Source organism: Tachypleus tridentatus, chromosome 2 (genome assembly GCF_004210375.1).
Source record: "Tachypleus tridentatus isolate NWPU-2018 chromosome 2, ASM421037v1, whole genome shotgun sequence".
Classification (NCBI taxonomy): domain Eukaryota; kingdom Metazoa; phylum Arthropoda; class Merostomata; order Xiphosura; family Limulidae; genus Tachypleus; species Tachypleus tridentatus.
Genome location: NC_134826.1, coordinates 140,795,714 through 140,822,434, shown reverse-complemented (window position 1 = coordinate 140,822,434; position 26,721 = coordinate 140,795,714). Strand labels below are relative to the sequence as shown.

The window sequence follows — 26,721 nt, the reverse complement described above, 5'->3', positions numbered from 1 at the left end:
AGTAGGTAACACGTAGAAAATGCATGCTACTTTCAGGAAAGGAATTCTTGGTTGATATATATATATATATAATAATTTATACTTTTAAACTACGACGATAAAAAAGGTGAAATAATATTTATAAAAACTTGGCTGCTACACAAACTGCTACTGAAACGTAATTTGTAACAAAGTAATTAAAACATAGATGTTTTATCAAACAATGTTCCTCTTCTTTGAACAATTTTATACAGATTTATTCATACAGATGTAGGCCTGGCATGACCAAGCGCGTAAGGCGTGCGACTCGTAATCCGAGGGTCGCGGGTTTGAGCCCGCGTCGCGCTAAACATGCTCGTCCTCCCAGCCGTGGGGGTGTTATAACGTAACGGTCAATCCCACTATTCGTTGGTAAAAGAGTAGCCCAAGAGTTGGCGGTGGATGGTGATGACTAGCTGCCTTCCCTCTAGTCTTACATTGCTAAATTAGGGACGGCTAGCACAGATAGCCCTCGAGTATCTTTGTGCGAAATTCAAAACAAACAAACAAATCATACAGATGTATAGAAATGACGAAGAGGGTAGAAATTCAGAAACGTCTGGGTGAAAGTGGTCATTACCTTACTAGGTTCAATGTTTTGTTGCATATGGAGGTAAGGAATAATGATATTTTCGTTACAATATATAAAAAAAACAACAACAAATTTTGAAAGGATGTGACAAGAATTATCTGTTTTGAAATGGACAATTGAGTTATTTGTGGACTAATCAGATGTGGAAAATGCTTAAAGATAAGTTTTTAAATATTCAAGGTAAACATATTCTTTATAAATAGTATAAGAGATAAAATCAAAGAAAAGTACTATAAATTTAAGAAATGTAAATTGACTGATATAACAAAGAGTTACAAGTTTACAAAAAATAGAAAAGTTGGTGAAACAGAAAACTAGGACATCTAAATGAATGGATGAAAAAGTTTGACTGAAATAATAAAAATTAACAGTAAAGATTTATTTAAAAATATTAAGAGCAGACAAATGGATGGAGATAGGATCCTTGAGGGGTGATAGAGAAGGGCTCGTATCTGATGATTATGAGATGGTTGGGTTGTTACAGTTTCCTTTATCTTCGGTTTTTACTAACAAATGCTTGAGCAGTATTCCACATCTTGAACACTTGAGAGATTGAAACAAGATGACTGCATTTATTGTTAGCTAGTTAAGAAAAATTGAGAAGTTGAAAGAACGATAAGTCTCATAACAAATATTTCCTCATTGGTTTTGAAAGAGGTTGAAGATTGGATATGTGAACCACTTACCAGTATTTTCTGTCAGTTTTTAAATAGTAAACAGATACCAGAGAAATAGAAGTTGGGTAACGTAACACCTCTTTTCAAAAAAGTAATAAAATCTGTCTTAGTGATTTCGGACCCATTATTCTTATATCAATTATGGGAAAAGTTTCAGAAAGTATAATAAAGATTCATTGCCAAGTCATTTAACAAAGTTCAGGATTTTATTGAATAGTCAAGATGGTTTCACTAACGTAAAATATTGCCTTACAGATCTTTGACATTTTTTGAATAGATTACTCTTATGTAGATTAGAGTAAGGGTGTAGATTTGGTGTATCTGGATTTTCAGAAAGCGTTTACAAAGTGCCACATAAAAAGCTCCTAAATAAACTTATCTCTAAGGGTGTGGGGGATAAGTAGCAAATTGGATGAAAGAGTGGCTTGGTGGAAGAAAGAGTTGTTACAAATGGATTAATGTTACAAGTGAGGTACCTCATGACTCAGTCTTAAGACCTTTGCTCTTTTTTATTTACATAAATGGCATAAATGCAAGAATAAGTTACTTAAATTTGCAGATGTATATATATATATTATATATATATATAACAAGAGAACGAAAATAAATATTATATTAAGAAGGATTTAGTAGGCAGAGTTCATGTTTAACGGCAATGGAAATAATTACAGAAAAGTGGATAAAATAAGTACGAATTTAAAATATTTGATATCGTATTCCATCTGCTGTGTTAAAATAGATGTCGTTGGAGTATAATCACGTGTTTATAGTTTATACTGTAATTGGTTCAACCAATCCAACAGTGTTACACCAGCATGATGCCTCTAAAAGTTAAAGAAGTCAAACTGTTTCCAGAATAATGTGATGAATGCACTGATGAATGTGTAAACTCAATGTTAGGGTTTGTGAATGTTACTTATTGTGAAAGATTAAGACATTGTTTTATGTTTCAGTAAAGGCTGTACCAAAACACTGAATAAATAGTGTACATGAAACTAGTACCCCCAAACCCTTAAAATGATTTTAAGTAACTCAGAGTGTGTTTTTAACTTGATATACGACAATCTACTGAAGATCTGGTTAATTGTGTAGGTGTGAATGTTACTTTTAGAACTGTAAAGTGTGGTCTCGATGTGTGTTTAGATGCTCAAAAGATACTGCTTAAACAGTAATCAGATTCTTGGCAATAGTATCAGCAAACCGGAGAAGGCTGCACCTTAGAGACGAATCCAGATTTAAACTTTATCAACAACCATGGATAGTTTGTTTGATAATAAATATATAGTAGAGAATGATATTATGGTTAACGTACAACATTTTTACTGCGGCATACTGACATCATTGCAAGTGTGAGTTGCATCTTTGCTGATGGTTTTGGAAATAAACACAAAATTGATAGCACCCTGACTGCTGGCAGGTACAGGTACATTTCTATCACCATATCGTTTCTTTAGGAACAACGATCTGAAGCAATCAGCAAATGTGATCAAGCGATGTGTGGAAGGAGCCAATGGGAGATACCTTTGTTAATTTGGTTTTTTGTTTTGAATTTCGCGCGAAGCTATACGAGGGCTATCTGATCTAGCCGTCCCTAATTTATCAGTGTAAGACTAGAGGGAATGCAGCTAGTCATCACCACCCACCGCTAACTCTTGGGCTACTTTTTTACCAACTAAGAGTAGGACTGACCGTTACATTATAACGCCTACATGGCTGAAAAGGCGAGCATGTTTCTTGCGACCAGGATTCGAACATGCGACTCTCAGATTACGAGTCGAACGCCTTAACCCACCTGGCTATGCCGGGTCATGAGAGCTTCCAATTTGAATATTATTAAAGCTGCATGGACTTATGAGGAAAGCGAGGTAAAATGAGGAGTAATACGGGATATTCAAAGCAATATTTCACAATTATTTATTGACGCAACTACATTGCACAACTTATTCGTTTTTGTGAGCTACAAATTTTAGCATTAGAGTGACTGGACCAATCGGCAACTATATAAAACGAGCATGTTCATTGACGGGAATTTGAACTTACGATCCTCAGAATGCAAGTCAAGCGACTTATTCAACAGGCCATGTCAGGCTTAATGATTTCTAATGCTGTATACAATTATGTCAGTGACAACGTATGTTTTAGAAATCATAGCTTGGTTAACAGGCCCTCAGTTTTTCCCTAAACACAATTTACAACTAAAAGAAACAGTGAAATTATTATTGATTATTAATACATGTATTTCAGTGAATAGGCTTAAAGTTGGATATAGGTGTCTTGAATATGTAATTTTAACGTTAGCTATTTTACATTGTAAATAAATGCTATATACTGGTTATATGTCTCATATTTTCGAGAATGACTCCTGACTGCGAACGAAGAAAAGCCAAAAAATATAATCCTCACAAGAGAACCAGTAATTTTTTACCAGCATGTTTTACCTTCAACGCTTTTGTTTCTTGTTTTCAGAAAATATAACTTCATCTGGAAAACAGTCGGATTTCTCATTACCGAAAGATCTTTTAATGGATTTTGCTAAACTTCTAGGTTCACATCACGTGACACTATTTCTTTCTTGGAAGATTTGTAAGTTGTAATTTTTTCTTTACCATACTGCTGTAGCAAATGTTAGATTAATTAGCCTTATTAAACTAATGAAACCAATAAAATGAAAGCAGAGAAACAATTTATATATGTTTGTATATCTAGGCAATATTTTTCACAAACTAAGCATTCTTGTGGGATTTTTCTTTTTTAAATTTTTGCCCAATACAAGGAAACAGTAGTCAACAGAATTCATCTTCAAATCTTGGGATTTATTTCTTGAATGATCGAATATCTGCGTTTGTCCATTACTTTATAGTGTGTACACGTATTCAAAGTGCGAAGTGCATTTTTGCGACAACGGATCGTGAATTTTCGAATTCAGAATTCGGACACGCTAGCCATAGGCCACTCATTACTCTTTCTGTCAGAAGCACTTCCCAGCAAAGATGTTAGTGCTGAAATGGATTGTTATGAAGTGTTGAGAACACAACTATCACTTGTGACTAAACGATTTAGTGTCAGAATGAAAAACAATCGTAAATACAGATTAAGATAAACGAAATATCCGCTGCAGCTGGAAGCTGTAATAAGTAAATGTCAAGTCCTTCTATAATTATAACTTTCGTAGTCTCAACTTTTAGAAATTTTAACTACTTTATACGTATCCCAGTGGTTCAACAATAAGTCTAAAGAAGTGTTAGGTTGCCCAGTAATAAATGTCGGAATTCTCTCGATGATATTTAGAAACTGAAAATTGAGTAACTTATCTTTGGTTGGTTGGTTTAATCCAACGTTTGTCACTTAAAAGGTGTTTTAATTGGCTGCTGTTTCAATTCCACTTAGAATAAGTTTTGCAACCCTCAAGGCAACATAGATAAGAAAGACTTTCGTCTGATTTTCCTCCACGACTTCAAACTTGGAAGAAAAGCTACCGAAACTACACAGAACATCAACTGAGCATTCGGCCGCCATGGATCTGTTATTGAACGTACAGTTCAGTGTTGGTTCCAAACGTTCTCGACATGCAGATGAAAGTCTTGAAGACAACAAAGGTCGTGAAGAGAAGCCAACCTTAGATGAAAACACATTAAGGAAAGCAGTTGAGACAGACCCTCGCATAACTTCATGTGAGCTTGCGAAAAGCTGGGCACAAGCAAATCAAGCATTGCCAACCACATGATTGTGATTGGAAAGAAGAAAAAGTTGGATAAGTGGGTTCTGTATGAGCTGACTGAAGATCAACAAAATCGGAGTTATGAGGCCTGTCAAGATGACGCTCCAAAAATTGAACGAATTAAATATCGAGGTTTTGTCCCATCCACCTTATTCCTCAAACCTTTCCCCTACATATTTTCAATTTTTCAAGCACTTTGACAACTCTTTGAACAATAAACGCTTTCAAAACCAGGCACCTGCAGAAGACGCTTCCAGGGAGTTCATTGACCATACAAACTCTGATTTCTACAGCAGGAACATAAACAGCATCGTTACATGTTGGCAAAAATGTGTTAAAGCAAATGGTGCTTAATTTGATTAAAGTATGTTTTACAACACTGGTTTATGCTTTTCCAAACTTCGTAGTTAAAAAATAACATTTATTTCTAGACAACCTAATATAATGCTAAAAACCGATATTCGATACTTGTGGTGGGAATAGCATAGATAGTGTATTTTGTAGCCTGCTTATAACAAAAAAAGCTATTCTAATTACCTTTAGTTTACAAATTTTATTAATGACCAAAGTTAAATTCAAAGATATAGATATGCCCCCCAGTAGCACAATAGTATGTCTGCGGGCTTACAACACTACGATTTAGGTTTCGATACCCATAATGGGCAGAGTACAAATAGCCCACTGTATAGCTTTGTGCTTGATTACAAGCAAACAAAACACATAGATATATGAAACACAATATTTCATTAACAGTACTTAAAAAGTTGGTTTATTTTTAACTTCGCGCAGAGCTACATGAGCGCTATCTGCGCCAGCCGTCTCTAATGTCGTAGTGAAAGATTAGAGGGAAGGCAACTGGCCATCATCATCCATTACCGAATTTTGGGCTAACATTTTACCAACGAATACTGGGACTGACCCTTACGATATAACGCTTCCACAACTGCAGTGACGAGCATGTTTGTTGGGACGGGGATTCGAACTCGTTACTCTCAAATTGTGGGTCGAGCGCTCTAACCACCTGGCCATGCCGAGGCCCTTTAATATAGATTCCGATATTTTTGGTGAAAATTTAATGACCGATGAAGACTAACTTTTACCCGATAGCTGCATCATTCTTATTTTGCACGTCTTGATATGATAGATTCAGTGTAAATACATTAGGCAAACTTTAAAATAGTTATTGATTACGAAGAGCCTAGTTATTATTACTTTTCTGCGAAACTCTATGAAAATATTTAACCTAATAAAAGTTTTAAACTTTATTATGCCCATCTGCAACTCGTATACTGTAAATCTATGTTAGGGATATTTCAATTTCACTTAAAGTGCCTTCTTTTACTGTAACAGATTTCAACTAAACCTGGTTGGTTTACAGTGTATAAAAGATTGCCCTACAGAGTAACACCTTTTTAGAGCGTTCGAGCGGTTGGCACAGCATAAATTATTCACTGCACAGCGTTTTGCTTAATAACAACATGGCCTGGCATGGCTAAGTGGTTAGGGCGCTCGACTCGTAATCTGAGAATCGCGTGTTCCAATCACGCCAAACATGTTCGCCCTGTTAGTCGTGCGGGAGTTATAATGTTACAATTAACCCCACTATTCGTTTGTTAACCCTAACGCCAGGGTGGGTGGTGTTGACTAATTGCCTTCCCTTTAGTCTGTCTCTTCAAAATGAACGAAATGGTGAGTGGCATTATGTCCTGAAGATTCTGCCGTGTATGGTAAGATGTCATGGAATTTTTAAAGAAAAAAATAATTATTTTATATAATATTAGTCCATCTTCTTCACAGATCAAGCCTCTCCCAACATCGACAGTGTTTTGTCCAGAATTCATGAAAATGGTATTACAACAACACTATTTTACTTTGACAAAATCAGCGATCTCGACGAAAACAAGCTGCGAAATGATTTTTTTCCGAGCGAAGACCGAACAGAACATGTTTACTTTGTGTTGAACAAGGGAAACAAGTCGGTTTTACAGGTAAATATGATATAATAATTATACAAAATTAACATTCCAAGAATGAAAAAGAAACTCGCAGTTTCGGTTTGAACTCTGTTGTGAGAACAGCGTTAATACCCCATTGTACAACTTTGCGTTTGGTAAGAATGGAACAAGAGTGGTGATAATATTTTTATACGTTGTTACTGTTACTATCAGAAATGAGCGCGTAATGTTTAAAATAACAGCACCTATAATAAAAACTCTTCTTCGTTTGAAATATTGTTTTCAGGATTATAAGACGCAATAATTAAGTTATATTTTTACAGTGGTCAATCGCAGCTACTTTCTCAGATTTTTCATTAATTTATTTATTCATTTTTAAAAATAAAAGTTAGGCCTAAGACGTTTCTGGGAACTTTTCGTTACAAATTTTCATAAGAATTTTTTTTTTCAATAGAGAATTACCGCCGATAACGATAACATGCCCTAAGTGTCGCTAATCGTTAGTAAATGTATATATAGTATTATCAAATGTTTTATACATTGTAAGTTTCAACCTGACATCATTTTATGATTGATATTCAATGACTAAAATTAATACCACTATTTCAGTCGTTTGCTTCGAGAGAGTGTTCAGGGAACGTACGCTGGGTCCTGTTTTGGTTCGGATCAATAAAAGTTAGAACTCCAATCAATCTGAATAACTCGTGTCTTTGTTCAATGGTCATTGTCCAAGAAGACGGTAAGAAAACTAAGGTCAGTAAGATTATTTAGTTTAAATAAATCGTAGCACAGATAGTTCTCCCGCTTATATTCATCATATTTTCAAAACTTTAGTTAGATCTTTATTTTATTTTGAAAATAATCTAAATAATTAAGGCGCATTTCTAACGGGTATTTTCTGGACGTATTATAATGTTTTTATATCAATAAGCTTTATTTATAAATAAAATTAATTAACAGTTAGTAAGTATAAACTTCAAAATACTTCTTTTTTTTGTGAAACTATCTCAAAATATTTCATTTTATAAATGTTTTAAACTTCATTAAGTCTACCTTCAACTTGTATACTATAAAACTACCTTAAGACTACTTCAATTTATTTTGAAGTTCTTTGGCTTGCTGTTACAGTTTTCAAAACAGCTGAGCTGGTTTACGGTTTCAAAAGGAAGATTTGCAGAGCTATTATTTTACATGTTTTACAGCTTAAATATGATATATTTGGAGCTTCTAAACGCAATTACCCCTGCACAGAACTGGGCATTATAGGACAGTGGACACCAAACCTCGGTGTTACACCTGGAGTATCTCTGTTTTTACAAGAACAAGACATCAGGGATTTCAGAGGAAAACATTTGGATGTATCTTCCACAGCGGTTTGTTGTTTATCTCGTTTTGCTACATTTATAATACACCGTGTTTAATTTCAAACTCTGTACTTGTTCATTGTATTAACAGACAAATAAAAAAATGAATTAATAATGTTATGTACTTTGTTAAATGATAGTTCAATGTTAGAAGCTAAAACATTTAATGTTATAAAAATTGTTAAGTGTATTTGTTCCTAAGCTTTATCGTGATTGGTGCACGAAATAATAACAATATTTATAGCATGTTACAGTCAAGTAAAATGAAAAGTTACCCGTTTTATTTATTGAAAATGACCGTGGAAAACACGCGAACAGCATTTTTCAAAACCTCGTATTTATAACAGCATACCAGAAATGTCTGTTTCCAGACTAATTTTAAGTTTGTCGTTATAATTAGCATTTACTTACCAGAAACAGTTGATACGTCTCACAGACGTGAAAATCGCATGAAAATTACTTTTATTAATTCCAACGTGTATTTAATCCGCCTGAAAGCCATACGGCGTAATGTGTTATCAATTAATGCCATATCAAATACCGCCTTCAAAAGATTTATTATTAGATAGCTATATATCTTTTTACGTGTTACACAAAAATAAGAATAAATTGACTGAATAAACTTTTCGCATTAACTAGTTATGGGTTATGCTCTTCTGAAAGAAAGTTAACGAACGATAATAATTGATATTAACGATTCTTATTCTCGAAAATGTTGAAGGAGATAAAACACGTTTTAAACATAAATAATACCACTATAATAACACATTGATTCTTATCTTATTTTAGGACTTCTTACCCTCCAGAAGGAATTTGGGCCATAATGGAAGTTTAAGGCCTCGATATGGAATCGATGCCAAACTACTTAATATTCTTGCTGAAACTCTGAATTTTAAGTAAGTATTCTTTTATTAAAAACATAAAAAACAATTATTTCACTTAGAAGTTTGCCAGGTGATCAAGGCTCTTCACTCGCAATCTGAGGGTCGTGGGTTTGAATCCATTCAGGCTCATTTTTTTTTAAATTATGAGAGCATTGTAATGAGACAGTCAGTCTTACTATTCGTTGGTAAAAGAGTAGCCCAAGAGTTGGCGGTGGGTAGTGATGATTAGCTGCTTTTCCTCTAGCCTTTCACTGCTAAATTAGTGACGGCTAGAGCAGCTAGCCCTCATATAGCTGTGCGCGAAATTCAAAAACAATCAATATGTACTTGCTCTTTTGCCGCCGATAAAGAAACATAGTAAAAAATAAAAGTTCTTCTCACCTCGGGAAACCAAAGTCTATCATGAGTAATATTTCATTTATTTAAAAAAATGTCTCTTTCCAGCATCAATTTTTTGTCCCAGCATTCACTGACCACAGCTGTTTTCAGATCAATTGTATTATTGTGGTAGTTCTCTTAAAACCACATTTCTTGTAAATATTCGATTAGCGAAAACACTCAACCAAATTTGTAATTTAAAATCATAGACAATGTTTAGAAATTTACACAAACAATGCATGGTAATAGTGATACGGATAATTTTACATTTAATTATTTTAACTATTAAAAAAATCCTCTAATTTTTCTCATTACAATACCTATAGTTGTGTTTTCCTCATGTTTATTATATCAATGCAAATATAAATTCATTTATATTTTATATTCATCATAATTCTATGTATTTAACAACTTTAGTACCAGATGTCAGCTGTTGCTACGACTGTTGCCTAGATACAAGTTAACGAATTTTTCTCGCTCATTATATTTTGTTCGTGTGCAGAGAAGCACATAATGCTAGGGCATTTGTATACATGAGACACGATGATTTGTAAGCTTATGTTAATAGATACTACATGTTTTGACAGAGCATTTGTCTGTATTATTCAGGTATGATACAAATTTCAATTTCGCGCAAAGCTACTCGAGGACTATCTGCACTAGCCATCCCTAATTTAGCCGTGTAAGACTAGAGGGAAGGCAGCTAATCATCACCACCCACCGCCAACTCTTGGGCTAGGAAACTGCTGTTATGTTTGTAATATATCACATCAGTGTCTGTGAAAGAATAAGTAGTCGACGTAAAGATAAAAACAAACAAACAAAAGTTCGGCGTGCTGTCCACACAAACACGCTAAATGAATTATTTAGTTTCGTATTTTGGTTAATTAATACTACCACTGTATGCTACTTTGCGGTTTAGGAAACTTCTGTCGTGTTTGTAATATATCACATTAGTATCTGTGAAAAAAATAAATATTCGATGTAAAGACAAAATAAAAAAACTAATAAAATTTAAACCTACTGTCCACGTAAGCACGTGAGTGAATATAATATTAAACATAATATTGACACGAGAGTGAACATGATATTGATACGAGGGTGAACATAATATTTATAATATTTATACGATAATGAACATAATATTAGCACGACAGTGAACATGATATTAAACATAATATTGCCACAAGAGTGAACATGATATTGAACGTAATATTGATACGAGGGTGAACATGATATTAAACATAATATTGATACAAGGGTGAACATAATATTAAACATAATATTGACACGACAATGAACATGATATTGGACATAATATTGCCACGAGAATGAACATAATATTGACACGACAATGAACATGATATTGGACATAATATTGCCACGAGAGTGAACATAATATTGATACGAGAATGAACATGATATTAAACATGAAAGTGAACATAATATTGTATGTAAGAGTGAGCACAACGAATGATGATTTGAAGCTATTCAAGTGATAGCACAGAACCCGGTTCAGTGTTCTTATAAATTTTCTGTATTAACATTTACTACAACGAACGTAATAAAACCTAACCATTTAGCAGTCCCTGACACTCCAATGTCATAATACGACACTAAAGCTATGTAATAACAAATTCAATATAAGTTGATTGGTTTACAGTGAAGCCACATTGGGCTATCTGCTGCGTTCAATAATAAGAATAAGACCCCAGATTTTAGAGCTGTAAATCCCCAAACTTACCACCGGAGGACAAAATTCATGGTTTGTTTGAATTCAAACACAGAGCGAGAGAATGGGCTATTTGGGTAGGGGGGAGGCAAATTCATGACAAACCTGAGTTGTGTGTACCAGTGTTAGATTGTATTACGTCATTTCTGTAGTAACTTGCGTTAGTTTCATATACATAAGTTTTGTACCAAGACATAACCTGAACATGACCGATAAACACTGATTTCTGAACTACAATTTTTTTTTTGCAATTGGTGATGTTCCAAACACAGAAACTTTTAAAGTATAATGAAGTATAAAGTCTAAGTATTCAGTTTTGTTGTACAGTTACTTCTGTGGCTTGTTTCATTTTTGTTCAGGTACACGATCATAACTATTCAGTTTTGTTGTACAGTTCTGTGGCTTGTTTCATTTTTGTTCAGGTACACGATCATAACTATTCAGTTTTGTTGTACAGTTACTTCTGTGGCTTGTTTCATTTTTGTTCAGGTACACGATCATAACTATTCAGTTTTGTTGTACAGTTACTTCTGTGGCTTGTTTCATTTTTGTTCAGGTACACGATCAAGTCGCCACTGGATCAAAGTTGGGGAATTAAATTACCAAACCAGTCATGGAGTGGCTTGATTGGCATGATCCACAGGAAGGTAAGTTTGAAAGTAATTAGCATTCAACAAAACAAACTCTTCATAACATGGAACTTAGCTTTAAAAACGAGTTCATATCGTTAATTCGTTTGAAAGAATGATAACATTACTTTTAAAGATTGTATCGCAAACGATGATTAGTTTATATCGATCGAGCAAGTGTTAAGTGTGGTCATTTTTCTTCACACTCAATGTTTGTTTGTTTGTTTTGCTTTTCAATTCCGCGCAAAGCTACACGAGAGTAATCTGGGCTAGCCGTCTCTACTTTAGCAGTGCAAGACTAGAGGGAAGGCAGCTAATCATCACCACCCACCGCCAACTCTTGGGCTACTCTTTAGCCAATGAACAGTGAGATTGACCGTCACATTATAACGCCTCCACGGCTGAAAGGCCGAGCATGTTTGGTGCGATGGGGATTCGAACTCGCGACCCTCGGATTACGAATGGAGTGCCTTAACCACCTGGCCATGCCAGGGCCATTGAGTTAGATTACTACGTGAATTGAAAATTATCCTTTATCGTCAAGGCTGTTCAAATAATTCTAATTGCACGAGTTTCCGAACTTAAGGGTAGATGTTTACAGATCATTAACCAATCAACGATTAACTTTATTTCTATAGGAGGCAGACATAGCTCTTGGTATGCTGAGTATTACGGAAGAGAGAAAGGAAGCAGTAGATTTCACTATGCCCTATGCTTACGATGCTGTTGTTTTTGTCACCAAGGCTCCAAATGCTAAAGGTCGATTATTATCTATCATCAAGCCTCTAAGGTGGCAGGTAAGATATCCAAATGACAGAAAATAAGGTTTGTTTACTCGTGAAAGCTAAACAAAGGGACATATCCGATAACCGTTTTTAATTCTAAACTGATGGACTAGTAAGAAAGACAACTAATCAAATCAACAGTGCACACTTCCAACCCTTGTGGCCCGGCATGGCCAAGCGCGTAAGGCGTGCGACTCGTAATCCGAGGGTCGCGGGTTCGCGCCCGCGTCGCGCTAAACATGCTCGCCCTCCCAGCCGTGGGGGCGTATAATGTGACGGTCAATCCCACTTTTCGTTGGTAAAAGAGTAGCCCAAGAGTTGGCGGTGGGTGGTGATGACTAGCTGCCTTCCCTCTAGTCTTACACTGCTAAATTAGGGACGGCTAGCACAGATAGCCCTCGAGTAGCTTTGTGCGAAATTCCAAACAAACAAACAAACAAATCCAACCCTTGAACTACTTGTCAGACCAAATAGTAGGAGACGATCGTTATGTTACAACGTTCTACGGACCCAAAGTACGGAGCATGTTTTGTGTGGGGACGCAAACCTAACACAGTAAAACTACCAGGACGACCTTCAAAAAAACAATAAAAAATCTTGTCAGTTTCAAAGAAATCTGAAAATTTAGTAATATATAACTAATTGTATAACATCTTCCATTTTCGAAAGATTTGGGATGAACTATGAAATTATGTTTATTATGATATCATGTTTATTATGATATTATATTTATTATGATATTATATTTATAATGATATTATGTTCAATATGATACTGTGTTTATTTTCATATTATGTTTATTATGATATCATGTTTATTATGATATTATATTTATAATGATATTATGTTCAATATGATACTGTGTTTATTTTCATATTATGTTTATTATGATATTATATTTATAATAATATTGTGTTTGTTATGATATTATGTTTATTATGATATGATATTTATTATGATATTATGTTCATTATGATATTGTGTTTATTTTCATATTATGTTTATTTGATATATTTATTATGATATTATGTTCATTATGATATTGTGTTTATTTTCATATTATGTTTATTATGATATCATGTTTATTATGATATTATGTTTATAATGATATCATGTTTATTATGATATTATATTTATAATGATATTATGTTCAATATGATACTGTGTTTATTTTCATATTATGTTTATTATGATATTATATTTATAATGATATTGTGTTTGTTATGATATTATGTTTATTATGATATTGTGTTTATTTTCATATTATGTTTATTTGATATATTTATTATGATATTATGTTCATTATGATATTGTGTTTATTTTCATATTATGTTTATTATGATATTGTGTTTATTTTCATATTATGTTTATTTGATATATTTATTATGATATTATGTTCATTATGATATTGTGTTTATTTTCATATTATGTTTATTATGATATATTTATTATGATGTTATGTTTATTATGATATATTTATTATGATATTATGTTTATCATGATATATTTATTATGATGTTATGTTTATTATGATATATTTATTATGATATTATGTTTATTATGATATTACGTTTATTTTCATATTATGTTTATTATGATATTATGTTTATTATGATATTACGTTTATTATGATATTATGTTTATTATGATATTACGTTTATTTTCATATTATGTTTATTATGATATTACGTTTATTTTCATATTATGTTTATTATGATATATTTATTATGATATTACGTTTATTTTCATGTTATGTTTATTATGATATTACGTTTATTTTCATGTTATGTTTATTATGATATTACGTTTATTTTCCAATTTTAATGCAGAAAAGTTTCTCAGTTCATAATCAAACCACGAATATTGAAATACACTTTCAGGCTTGAATTTGTTCCACCAGTAAAGAACCAAGTGTGACAATGTACAGTATTCTAAACTAAACCCATTCATTTTGTATGTCCTTGTTAAATAGGTATATTTACCTCCTGTGAACTATAGGTGTTTAGTTTTATCTTCTTTCTGAACTGGTCTACAGCCCACAAATTTCTAACCCTCTTGGTATATTAAAAGGGTTAGAAGGTTTGTATGTTTTCTGGAATTTCGTGCAAAGCCACACGAGGGCTATCTACGCTAGCCGTCCCAAATTTAGCAGTGTAAGACTAGAGGGAAGGCAGCTAGTCATCACCACCCACCACCAACTCTTGGGCTATTCTTTAACCAACGAATAGTGGGATTGACCGTCACATTATAACGCCCCCACGGCTGAAAGGGCGAGCATGTTTGGTGTGACCGGGATTCGAACCCGCGACCCTCAGATTACGAGTCGAACGCCTTAACCCACCTGGCCATGCTGGCCATACTAAATGCCCTGGATGGGGGGATAGAAGGAGACTTAATGCTATTATTTTTTATACTGACATCTGGTGAAATATTGCAACTTAATAGGACTGCTTGCACCCCCCCCCCCATATATAAATACGTTTTCTTATTTTAATTGCACGGTGTTTTCACAGAACTGATGTATTTATTATTGGCCGCCTACTATGGATGATTGTTAAGACTTCACCCAAAGCGAATCAACAGAATATGAATTCAACCCATTAATTCTCTTGGTAGACTTATATCTTGCGAACAGCAAGTTTCAAACACACGAGGTATATCTGCTACTAAAATAGTTCTACTTTGGTAGATTTTTTTTTCTGTTGAGCAAAGTTTTGACAGTATCTTTAAGTGTGGTTTTCGTTTTCATTAAATCATGGTTGAGCGAGAAGTATTGGTCTAATACAGTGGTTTCCAACCTTTTTCAAAATGTTCTCGCACCCCTCACAGTAATTACTTATTTAAGAATAAAGGTGAAGGTGGCTCAAACAAATGTTATCTCGCACCCCTGGTTGGGAACCACTGGTCTAATAGAATCATCACTGTTCGTGATTCAGAGCTACAAATGCGACGTGCCACTGATATTGTATATAACTGAATAAATGTGTTATATTTCTTTTCTTTTAAACTTGCAGTTTCATACGTCACGTTTCACTTGACGACTCTCCGATTTTTTTTAGATCTGGTTTGCAGTTTTTTTGTCCCTCGTCTTGGCAACAACCTTCTTAATATTCATCAACAGCATAACCAGAAGATGGCGCAGCTCCAGTTCGTGGCACGCTATAATATGGTATCTTTGGGGATGTCTTGTTTCTCAAGGTTAGACATGTTCCATTTAGATATATTGACGTCATGAGTGTATCCTTTCTTCAAACAATATATTACTTTTTATCTACTCACTAAAACGCTTGTTTAAGTCGTACTAATGTCATATTTGCAACGCATAGTTTGACTTGTTATCTGTCAGTTAACATACGAGGGCTGTTCAAAAAATACGCGGACTGACGTCATAAAACAAAATGTACTTTATTTAGAAGTTACAGGTCTGGGACCCCTTCAAAGTACTCTCCTCCCCAACGCACACACTTATCCCAACTTATCCCTATCTGTGCTAGCCGCCCCTAATTTAGCAGTGTAAGACTAGAGGGAAGGCAGCTAGTCATCACCACTCACTGCCACCTCTTGGGCTACTCTTTTACCAACAAATAGCGGGATTGATCGTAACATTATAACGTCCCCACGGCTGAAAGGGCGAGCATGTTGGTGTGACGCGGATTCGAACCCGCGACCCTCAGATTACGAGTCGAACGCCTTAACACGCTTGACCATGCTGAGCCTGCTTCCTTGATATCGAGAAAGTATTCGACACAGTATGGCACAATGGTCTTCGGTTCCGTATGAATGAAATGGAACTACTGCGTGGAATTATTCACTGGTTATCTAACGTTTTAGGAAAATAGAAAATGCAGAGCAAACGTAGAGGGAACTTTCTCTGAGTTTTCAGTCAATTGTCATCGGTCATCGTCAGAAGAAGGTCGAAACGTTGTTCGCTCCTCATCGTAAAATATTTTCTCAACCCAAACGAGCCGTTTTTACACATATATTTCTCTACAAGTGGGTTTTCTCGACATCTCTGATTATGTGAATAATATGCCACTTAAAGACCCAAATCATGAATACTCGTCACAGTTCGCTGACGATGTAGCAATTTGGAAAAGTGCCCCTACACCAAAAGTTGCAGCCACTAACATACAACCACAAGATAACAGAATAAGTGAATACTGCCAGAAATATGAATTAAAATAAACACAGCAAAGACACAATCAGTGATATTTTCGAAATCAACAAAACATCAAAAATACAACCGCAGATTTACATGAACGGAGAGCTTCTCCAGAATGCCAGGAGTCTAACTGGTAAAAATTATGGAACAACACCTGCACACCAAACTACAATCATTACAAAATACATTAATTACCACAGCATATAGAGTACCTAAAACCACTTCCTCAAAGTTCATGTACAAATACTCTAATACACAAACAATACTAAATAGACTACTACGTTGTACAATAAAATATTTGGATAAAAATTGGAGAAAAAATGAGCTGTTATGCGAACTAGCCAGGTATTGTACATATGATAAAGAGAGTCCTAAACACCTCTCTCCGATAAACGTATACATTAGATCATTAAGCTAAAACTAAGTATAAATAAATAAAAATATAAATAAATATAATATATATACTAGTGGTAAAATAAAACAGGCCACCTATGATCTAGACTTAAGAAAATCTGAAAGAACAATATACATGCACATTGGCCTAGAGACAGTCTAGTGTACCTGGCCCTCTCTGGTATACAAATTTATATACCCAAACAACTAGAGAGAGAGTCTAGTGTACCTGACCCTCTCTGGTATACAAATTTATATACCCAAACAACTAGAGAGAGAGTCTAGTGTACCTGGCCCTCTCTGGTATACAAATTTATATACCCAAACAACTAGAGAGAGAGTCTAGTGTACCTGACCCTCTCTGGTATACAAATTTATATACCCAAACAACTAGAGAGAGAGTCTAGTGTACCTGACCCTCTCTGGTATACAAATTTATATACCCAAACAACTAGAGAGAGAGTCTAGTGTACCTGACCCTCTCTGGTATACAAATTTATATACCCAAACATCTAGAGAGAGAGTCTAGTGTACCTAACCCTCCCTTGTATACAAATTTATATACCCAAACAACTAGAGAGAAAGTCTAGTGTACCTGACCCTCCTGGTAATACAAATTTTACATCCAAACATCTAGAAAGAGAGTTTAGTGTACCTGACCCTCCTGGGTATACAAATTTATATACCCAAACATCTAGAGAGAGCGTCTAGTGTATATGAACCTCCTGGGTATACAAATTTATATACCCAAACATCTAGAGAGAGAGTCTAGTGTACCTAACCCTCCTGGGTACACAAATTTATATACTCAAACAACTAGAAAGAGAGTCTAGTGTACATGACCCTCCTGGGTATACAAATTTATATATCCAAACATCTAGAGAGAGAGTCTAGTGTACCTGACCCTCCTGGGTATACAAATTTATATACCCAAACAACTAGAGAGAGAGTCTAGTGTACCTGACTCTCCCTGGTATACAAATTTATATACCCAAACAACTAGAGAGAGAGTCTAGTGTACCTGACCCTCCTGGGTATACAAATTTATATACCCAGACATCTAGAGAGAGAGTCTAGTGTACATGACCCTACTGGTATACAAATTTATTTACCCAAACAACTAGAAAGAGAGTCTAGTGAACCTAACTCTATACCCTATACCCTCCCGGGTATAGAAACAACTTGACAGTGTTACAATTTTCCTTGTCTGTACCTTTATTGGCATTTGATTGGCTAGATGTGTGCATAATTAATTATAATAACATTGCTGGTAAGATAATCTTATCTAGTTTTCATTATATGCATCGGCAGTTGAAATATTACATTAACTTGAACACAAATTTTTCATAATTTTTTAATTTTTTTAACTTCGTATTTACGTGATAAATTTTCCTTGCGAGAGTGTTATTCAGTGTTATCTATTTTCTTCTATTAACACATATGCCGATATTATACAATATTGAAATGTTACTACGGAATAAAATCTTAACTATGGTTGATTTCTATGGTATTCTGTTTTATTTGTTGTTAAATGTACTTTTTTATGACTTAAATTATTATAGGTGGCAGAATACCTGTTCCAGGATTCTGTAGCGCCAGAGTGTTCTTAGCAGCCTGGTGGTTGCTCGCTGTAGTATTTGCTGCATCGTATGGTGGTACGTTAATTTCGCACATGACTATCCTCACCAAAGAACAACCAATTAATACGATAGACAGTCTAAAAAGGGCGGTATCACAAGGGCACTATATTTGTGGTACGTTGGAGGGGGGATTTATTGTCCCTAAATTGTTGGTAAGTTTGGTTTTGGTTTTTTGAATTTCGCGCAAAGCTACTCGAGGGCTATCTGTGCTAGCCGTCCCTAATTTAGCAGTGTAAGACTAGAGGGAAGGCAGCTAGTCATCACCACCCACCGCGAACTCTTGGGCTACTCTTTTACCAACGAATAGTGGGATTGACCGTCACATTATACGTCCCCACGGCTGAAAGGGCGAGCATGTTTGGCGCGATGGGGATGCGAACCCGCGACTCGTAGATTACGAGTCACACGCCTTGACACGCTTGGCCATGCCGGGCCGGTTCGTTGGTAAGAGTTGTTGTTGTTTTTGGAATTTCGCACAAAGCTACTCGAGGGCTATCTGTGCTAGCCGTCCCTAATTTAGCAGTGTAAGACTAGAGGGAAGGCAGCTAGTCATCACCACCCACCGCCAACTCTTGGGCTACTCTTTTACCAACGAATAGTGGGATTGACCGTCACATTATACGCCCTCACGGCTGGGAGGGCGAGCATGTTTAGCGCGACGCGGGCGCGAACCCGCGACCCTCGGATTACGAGTCGCACGCCTTACGCGCTTGGCCATGCCAGGCCTCAGGTTCACATAATCAGAGATTACCAATTTGCAAATTGAACAGTCGATATAAGTGGTTGCAAAAATCATCCCCACCCCATCGGGTGTAAAAAATCTACGCCCCTGTACAATGTTATACTTCACAGCACTTGTGTTGATATTTATTCTTTTTAATACTGTTCTCCAAATTATAACTGTCAATTGAATGCTAATTAATAATGATGTTATAAGCTAAGTGCGTGACGAGACAGCAATAATTTCCAATCCCTTATGTCCATCGCAACTTTTAGAATAATAAATATCCCCATCAGATATTATTATTATGTAAATATGAATGTTAAAGTATTCAAGTAAATTCATGGTAATAATGTAATGCTCTCTTTAACGTGCTGCACGAGCATCTAAATATTTAAAACAATTACAATAAAAGTGGATTTTATATTCTAATAACTTATTATGAAATTCTTCTCAGAAACAAACACAGTTTAAATGTAAATAATTCATGGATATAACTTGAAACTGTTATTATTATTATTCTATAATATGTGACTCTTGTTTCAGTAACTGGTGTTTTCAATGAATTTATATCTTTATTTTAAATTATGTTTTTAAAAAAATGCTGTACTGAAGAGAACGTGATGTACATGACTTGAATGTTTTATCTGAGGTTCGATGTACCACATATGATACCAAATAACGTCACATAATAGTAGACTGGTACTTTCCACTTTACGTTTAATTTTCTAACTACATTTTGACAGTGTTCTTTATAATATTGAATCTCCATGCCTTGCAGTACTCAAATGATTCAGTTTATGGTCCACTTGGTGGGGCTGTTAGAAAGAACCGAAGTATTCTTGTTAAAAGTGAAAAAGAAGGTATATTGAAGACGATGGACAGCAAATACGCTCATATCGCCTCTTGGATATCGATGAAATTTGACGTATCGAAGTTCGGAGAACACAGATTTTCATTTTCCAAAGATCACTTCAGTGTAAACTTTCTTGGAATTGCTCTTCAGAAGGGGTGCCCGTTTAAGAATTCGTTTGATAAGGTGTAAGTGTAGAATGTCTTGAATACCTTATTAACGATATAAGTGTAGAATGTCTTGAATACCTTATTAACGATGTAAGTGTAGAATGTCTTGAATACCTTATTAACGATGTAAGTGTAGAATGTCTTGAATACCTCACTAACGATGTAAGTGTAGAATGTCTTGAATACCTTACTAACGATGTAAGTGTAGAATGTCTTGAATACCTCACTAACGATGTAAGTGTAGAATGTCTTGAATACCTTACTAACGATGTAAGTGTAGAATGTCTTGAATACCTTACTAACGATGTAAGTGTAGAATGTCTTGAATACCTTACTAACGATGTAAGTGTAGAATGTCTTGAATACCTCACTAACGATGTAAGTGTAGAATGTCTTGAATACCTCACTAACGATGTAAGTGTAGAATGTCTTGAATACCTCACTAACGATGTAAGTGTAGAATGTCTTGAATACCTTACTAACGATGTAAGTGTAGAATGTCTTGAATACCTCACTAACGATGTAAGTGTAGAATGTCTTGAATACCTCACTAACGATGTAAGTGTAGAATGTCTTGAATAACCTCACTAACGATGTAAGTGTAGAATGTCTTGAATACCTCACTAACGATGTAAGTGTAGAATGTCTTGAATACCTCACTAACGATGTAAGTGTAGAATGTCTTGAATACCTCACTAACGATGTAAGTGTAGAATGTCTTGAATACCTTACTAACGATGTAAGTGTAGAATGTCTTGAATACCTTACTAACGATGTAAGTGTAGAATGTCTTGAATACCTCACTAACGATGTAAGTGTAGAATGTCTTGAATACCTCACTAACGATGTAAGTGTAGAATGTCTTGAATACCTCACTAACGATGTAAGTGTAGAATGTCTTGAATACCTTACTAACGATGTAAGTGTAGAATGTCTTGAATACCTCACTAACGATGTAAGTGTAGAATGTCTTGACTAACGATGTAAGTGTAGAATGTCTTGAATACCTCACTAACGATGTAAGTGTAGAATGTCTTGAATACCTCACTAACGATGTAAGTGTAGAATGTCTTGAATACCTCACTAACGATGTAAGTGTAGAATGTCTTGAATACCTCACTAACGATGTAAGTGTAGAATGTCTTGAATAACTAACGATGTAAGTGTAGAATGTCTTGAATACCTCACTTACCTTACTAACGATGTAAGTGTAGAATGTCTTGAATACCTCACTAACGATGTAAGTGTAGAATGTCTTGAATACCTTATTAACGATGTAAGTGTAGAATGTCTTGAATACCTCACTAACGATGTAATGTCTTGTACCTTATTAACGATGTGTCTTGAATACCTGAATACTAACGATGAATGTCTTGAATACCTCACCAACGATGTAAGTGTAGAATGTCTTGAATACCTCACTAACGATGTAAGTGTAGAATGTCTTGAATACCTTACTAACGATGTAAGTGTAGAATGTCTTGAATACCTCACTAACGATGTAAGTGTAGAATGTCTTGAATACCTCACTAACGATGTAAGTGTAGAATGTCTTGAATACCTCACTAACGATGTAAGTGTAGAATGTCTTGAATACCTTACTAACGATGTAAGTGTAGAATGTCTTGAATACCTCACTAACGATGTAAGTGTAGAATGTCTTGAATACCTTACTAACGATGTAAGTGTAGAATGTCTTGAATACCTCACTAACGATGTAAGTGTAGAATGTCTTGAATACCTCACTAACGATGTAAGTGTAGAATGTCTTGAATACCTCACTAACGATGTAAGTGTAGAATGTCTTGAATACCTCACTAACGATGTAAGTGTAGAATGTCTTGAATACCTCACTAACGATGTAAGTGTAGAATGTCTTGAATTCCTCACTAACGATGTAAGTGTAGAATGTCTTGAATGCCTTACTAACGATGTAAGTGTAGAATGTCTTGAATACCTTACTAACGATGTAAGTGTAGAATGTCTTGAATACCTTAGTAACGATGTAAGTGCTTCTCTCTTGTCAATCTTTTATAAGACTTGACTGGCCTGGCATTGCTAGGAAGTTAAGCCGCTCGACTCGTAATCTTACGGTCGCGGGTTCGAATTTCCCTCATACTAAACATGCTCGCCCTTTCAATCTTGGGGGCGTTATAATGTTACGTTCCATCCCACTATTCGTTGATAAAAGAGTAGCCCAAGAGTTGGTCGTGGGTGGTGATAACTACCTGCCTTCCCTCTAGTCTTACACTGATAAATTAGGGACGCCTAGCGCGGATAACCCTCGTGTAGCTTTGCGCAAAATCTAAAACAAACAAAAGATTTGACTTGGATAAGTACCACCTTTACAACACATAGTCACTTTAACTGTAGACAGCACGGTTATAAGGGTAACTGTGTAAGAGTCACTGTCCCTTCAGTGATTAAAAACAACTGAATTATCAGTGAGAATACTTCACTCCATCTGCACATTCACAGTTAATAACGTTCTGGAAAATTCGTCATGAATTGAATATTTCTAGTAAAGTAAGTTTTATTAAAACTTTTTGAACAGGAGTGTGAGTTGTTTTTTTTAGACTATGAAGCAAACATTTCTTTACAACTGGCCTCTCGTTAGGTCCTCAATAAGTTTACGGACTCGCACCACTAAAATCCGGGATTCGATTCTGCACGGTGTGAAAAGTGCAGATAGTCCATCCTTTATGAATCACGTTAAGCATACAACTAAAAATTGTTTGAAGTTAGGCACAAAGCTGCATAATGAGCCACCCGAGCTCTGCTCACCAGGAGTTTCGAAAACCGATTTCTAGAGTTGTAAGTCCGCAGACATTCCGCTGTGCCAGAGGGGGAACGAAAAAAAAATATTTTTATGAAGAAGTACTTCCTGTGTATTTTCATAATTCATAACAAATATGGTTCTAAATAATACATAACTATTAATAATATTCTAACATAACCAAAAATACCCTAGATGCGAATAATATGCAATGTCTTTATAAGTATGCCATTTTGTAGTCCAGTAGATTATTTTAAGGCCTGGCATGGCCGAGCGCGTTAAGGCATGCGCTCGTAACCTGAGGGTCGCGGGTTCGCCCTCCCAGCCATGGGGGCGTTATAATGTGACGGTCAATCCCACTTTTCGTTGGTAAAAGAGTATCCCAAGATTTGGCGGTGGGTGGTGATGACTAGCTGCCTTCCCTCTAGTCTTACACTACTAAATTAGGGAAGGCTAGGCGCAGTGGGCTAACAACCTACTCACTTAAACAACCTGTTACGGAAACCGCAGTGATTGCGGCCCTATGTTCCTTAAAGGAATTGAGTGGCACAAAAAAAAAGATTATTTTAAAATTGAATCTCTCATTTTCATAACTTATTTCATGCAATGACAGGGTCAGTCACAGATTGTAAGGAGACACAAAATTTACAGAGACCAAACCTAGAATAGTAAAATTAGACTTGTTTATATTTCGCGTAAAGCTACACGAGTGCCATCTGTGGTAGTCATCCCTAACTCTTGGGCTCTTCTTTTACCAACAAATAGTGGCCTTGACCATACATTATAACGTCCCCACGGCTGGAAGGGTGAGTATGTTTGATGGGACGGGAATTTGAGCCAGCAACCCTCAGGTTGCGAGTCGAACATATAAATTATTGTTATTAATCACAAATGGCTAATTGCATTCTACCTTCTATAAACACAATATCTACACCTAAATAAAGTGCACTGTAATTAGCATTGTCACTTTCTGTGAAATAAGATTTTCGAAGAATAAAGATTTAGGTTATTCATATAACATTTAATGGAACTTTTTTCATTTCTCCTGCTAACTGTCTCGTGGTTAACCCGAGTTTTTCTGGTTTTATGTCTGACAGACAAGATACCTCCGGCCCGAGGGTTATTTGCGCTAGCGGTCCCTAATTTAGCAGAATAGAGGGAAGGTAGCTAGTCATCACCAGCCGCCGCCAACTCTTGGACTACTCTTTTACCAACGAATAGTGGGATTGACTGTCACATTATAACGCTCCCACGGCTGAAAGGGCGAGCATGTTTGTGACGACGGGTATTCGAACCCTTGACCCGCGGATTACGAGTCGAGTACCTTAATCTCCTGGCCATGCCGGGCCTTTTATATTTTATCCTATGGTGTTTCAAAGCTCATATTACATTTCTTATGTCATTTGAATAGAGAACATCACCGACTTTTCACAGATCTAACACATTTATTGACAAGTCTAAAATGTCACAAACATCTAACACCAGTGTGAGACAAAATGACCACACAAAAAATAATAAAACAACTACGTGAAAAGAAAGTTACTTTATCCTGATGAGGACGTTTTTTACCGTATTTACACGATATTTAAATGTTGTTTTTTACATCTTCGACGTGTTTGTATTTACCGTAGAAAAAGGTTTGCTGTGATAATTTTTACAGAATAAATCGAATTGTGGAAACTGGACATATGGTGAAATGGGTTGAAGATACAAGGGTAGAAAGACCTGAGAACGCGACAGACCGCTTAACAGAAATCGAACCTCATCCTTTAGAAGTGGAAGATCTACTGGGAACGTTTTATTTTTTGTTACTTGGGCACGCCATCGCTTCGCTGACCTTACTGGCTGAATATGTACAATGGAATTTTTTTCAATAGAACAGATAAGGAAGCAAGACCAAGCAGACTTGTACGACCTCTAAATCAACTTAGTTTCCAAAAATGTTTACGGATTTTCCCCATATTCATTAACTGAATAATTTTAAACTTTAATTCTGATACGAAGCGAATGGAAATCTAATTATTCGATACGAGATGCGCATAAAACTAAAAATTGAATAGCCTGCACATTTTTCAACCACAAAGTTTAATTTCCGTTAGTTTATTTATTTTCTAAATTTTAAACCCAAGTTATACCAATATAATGGACTAAGCCTAACGCCTCTAGTTTGTCATTTCGTACAATTATAATTTAAGTGTCAGTTATGTGAAACTATGTTTCGGTATTCTTCATCATTGGATTTGATATATTTAAATATTGATAGCACAAACATGATTTATTATTATTAGTTATTAATCATTTCTACATGAGTACCACAACCAAAAGTAACTGTCATAAGATTCACTTTGGTTGTGAGGCTCGAGTGTTTGTGACCATTCGTGGAATTAAATATTTTATAACTTTGTATTTAGTTGCATTAAACAAATATAGGACACCGTTTGTACTTAAATAAACAGCACCTGATTTTAATCAAAATCTTAACTCTTAAATTAATATCCACTTGTAGCATGACTTAAACCATTTGCCAAAACATACCATAACACTCACCTATAATCTGATTTCGATTTCAGTGATTGTGTATTTCTGTACATATTATTACTAATATATAAATAAGATTGTTTGTTTGTTTTTGAATTTCGCACAAAGCTACTCGAGGGCTATCTGTGCTAGCCGTCCCTAATTTAGCAGTGTAAGACTAGAGGGAAGACAGCTAGTCATCACCACTCACTGCCACATCTTGGGCTACTCTTTTACCAACGAATAGTGGGATTGATTGGAACTTTATAACGCCCCCACGGCTGAAAGGGCGAGCATGTTTGGCGCGACGGGGATGCGAACGGAGATGCACGCCTTAACACGCTTGGCCATGCCGGGCCATATAAATAAGATAGTTACTGAAGTGAAAAATAATATATAACATATAGAAGATACTTATTTGAGTAAGCAAAGTTGGTAAATTTCATGAAGTTGGTAAGAATGGAACTATTTATTCCTCATTGTTTACTCAAGAGATGTGTTAATTGACACCTACAAATAATGTCTGGTCTGGAATCGAGTTAGTCTGATACTTACAGATAGGTGCTGTCTTGTTCCTATCATTCGTCCTCTCATAATTGTTCCAAAAAACCTCACTAGTCGTGACACAAATATTTTGACATTTAACTTAAAACATTCACAATTTTGTAACCTTGATAAGTGCATCAGAAGCTTTTAGGTCAAACTTTAACTAGTAGTTTTTGATGTAGAGAGTTATATTACACTTCGAGAGCTTCAG

At 35.4% G+C, this 26,721-nt stretch overlaps 1 protein-coding gene across 1 annotated transcript; it reads left to right on the top strand.

Moving 5' to 3' along the window:
- The first annotated feature begins 547 nt into the window (after nt 1–547).
- Nucleotides 548–25,324, top strand: LOC143245618 (putative glutamate receptor). Its single transcript, XM_076491972.1, has 10 exons — nt 548–631; nt 6,787–6,993; nt 8,163–8,333; nt 9,114–9,220; nt 11,875–11,965; nt 12,586–12,744; nt 15,792–15,930; nt 18,850–18,942; nt 20,395–20,689; nt 25,108–25,324. The coding sequence occupies exons 1-10, from the start codon at nt 548–550 to the stop codon at nt 25,322–25,324; spliced, it is 1,563 nt and encodes a 520-aa protein (XP_076348087.1).
- Nucleotides 25,325–26,721: the final 1,397 nt, after the last annotated feature.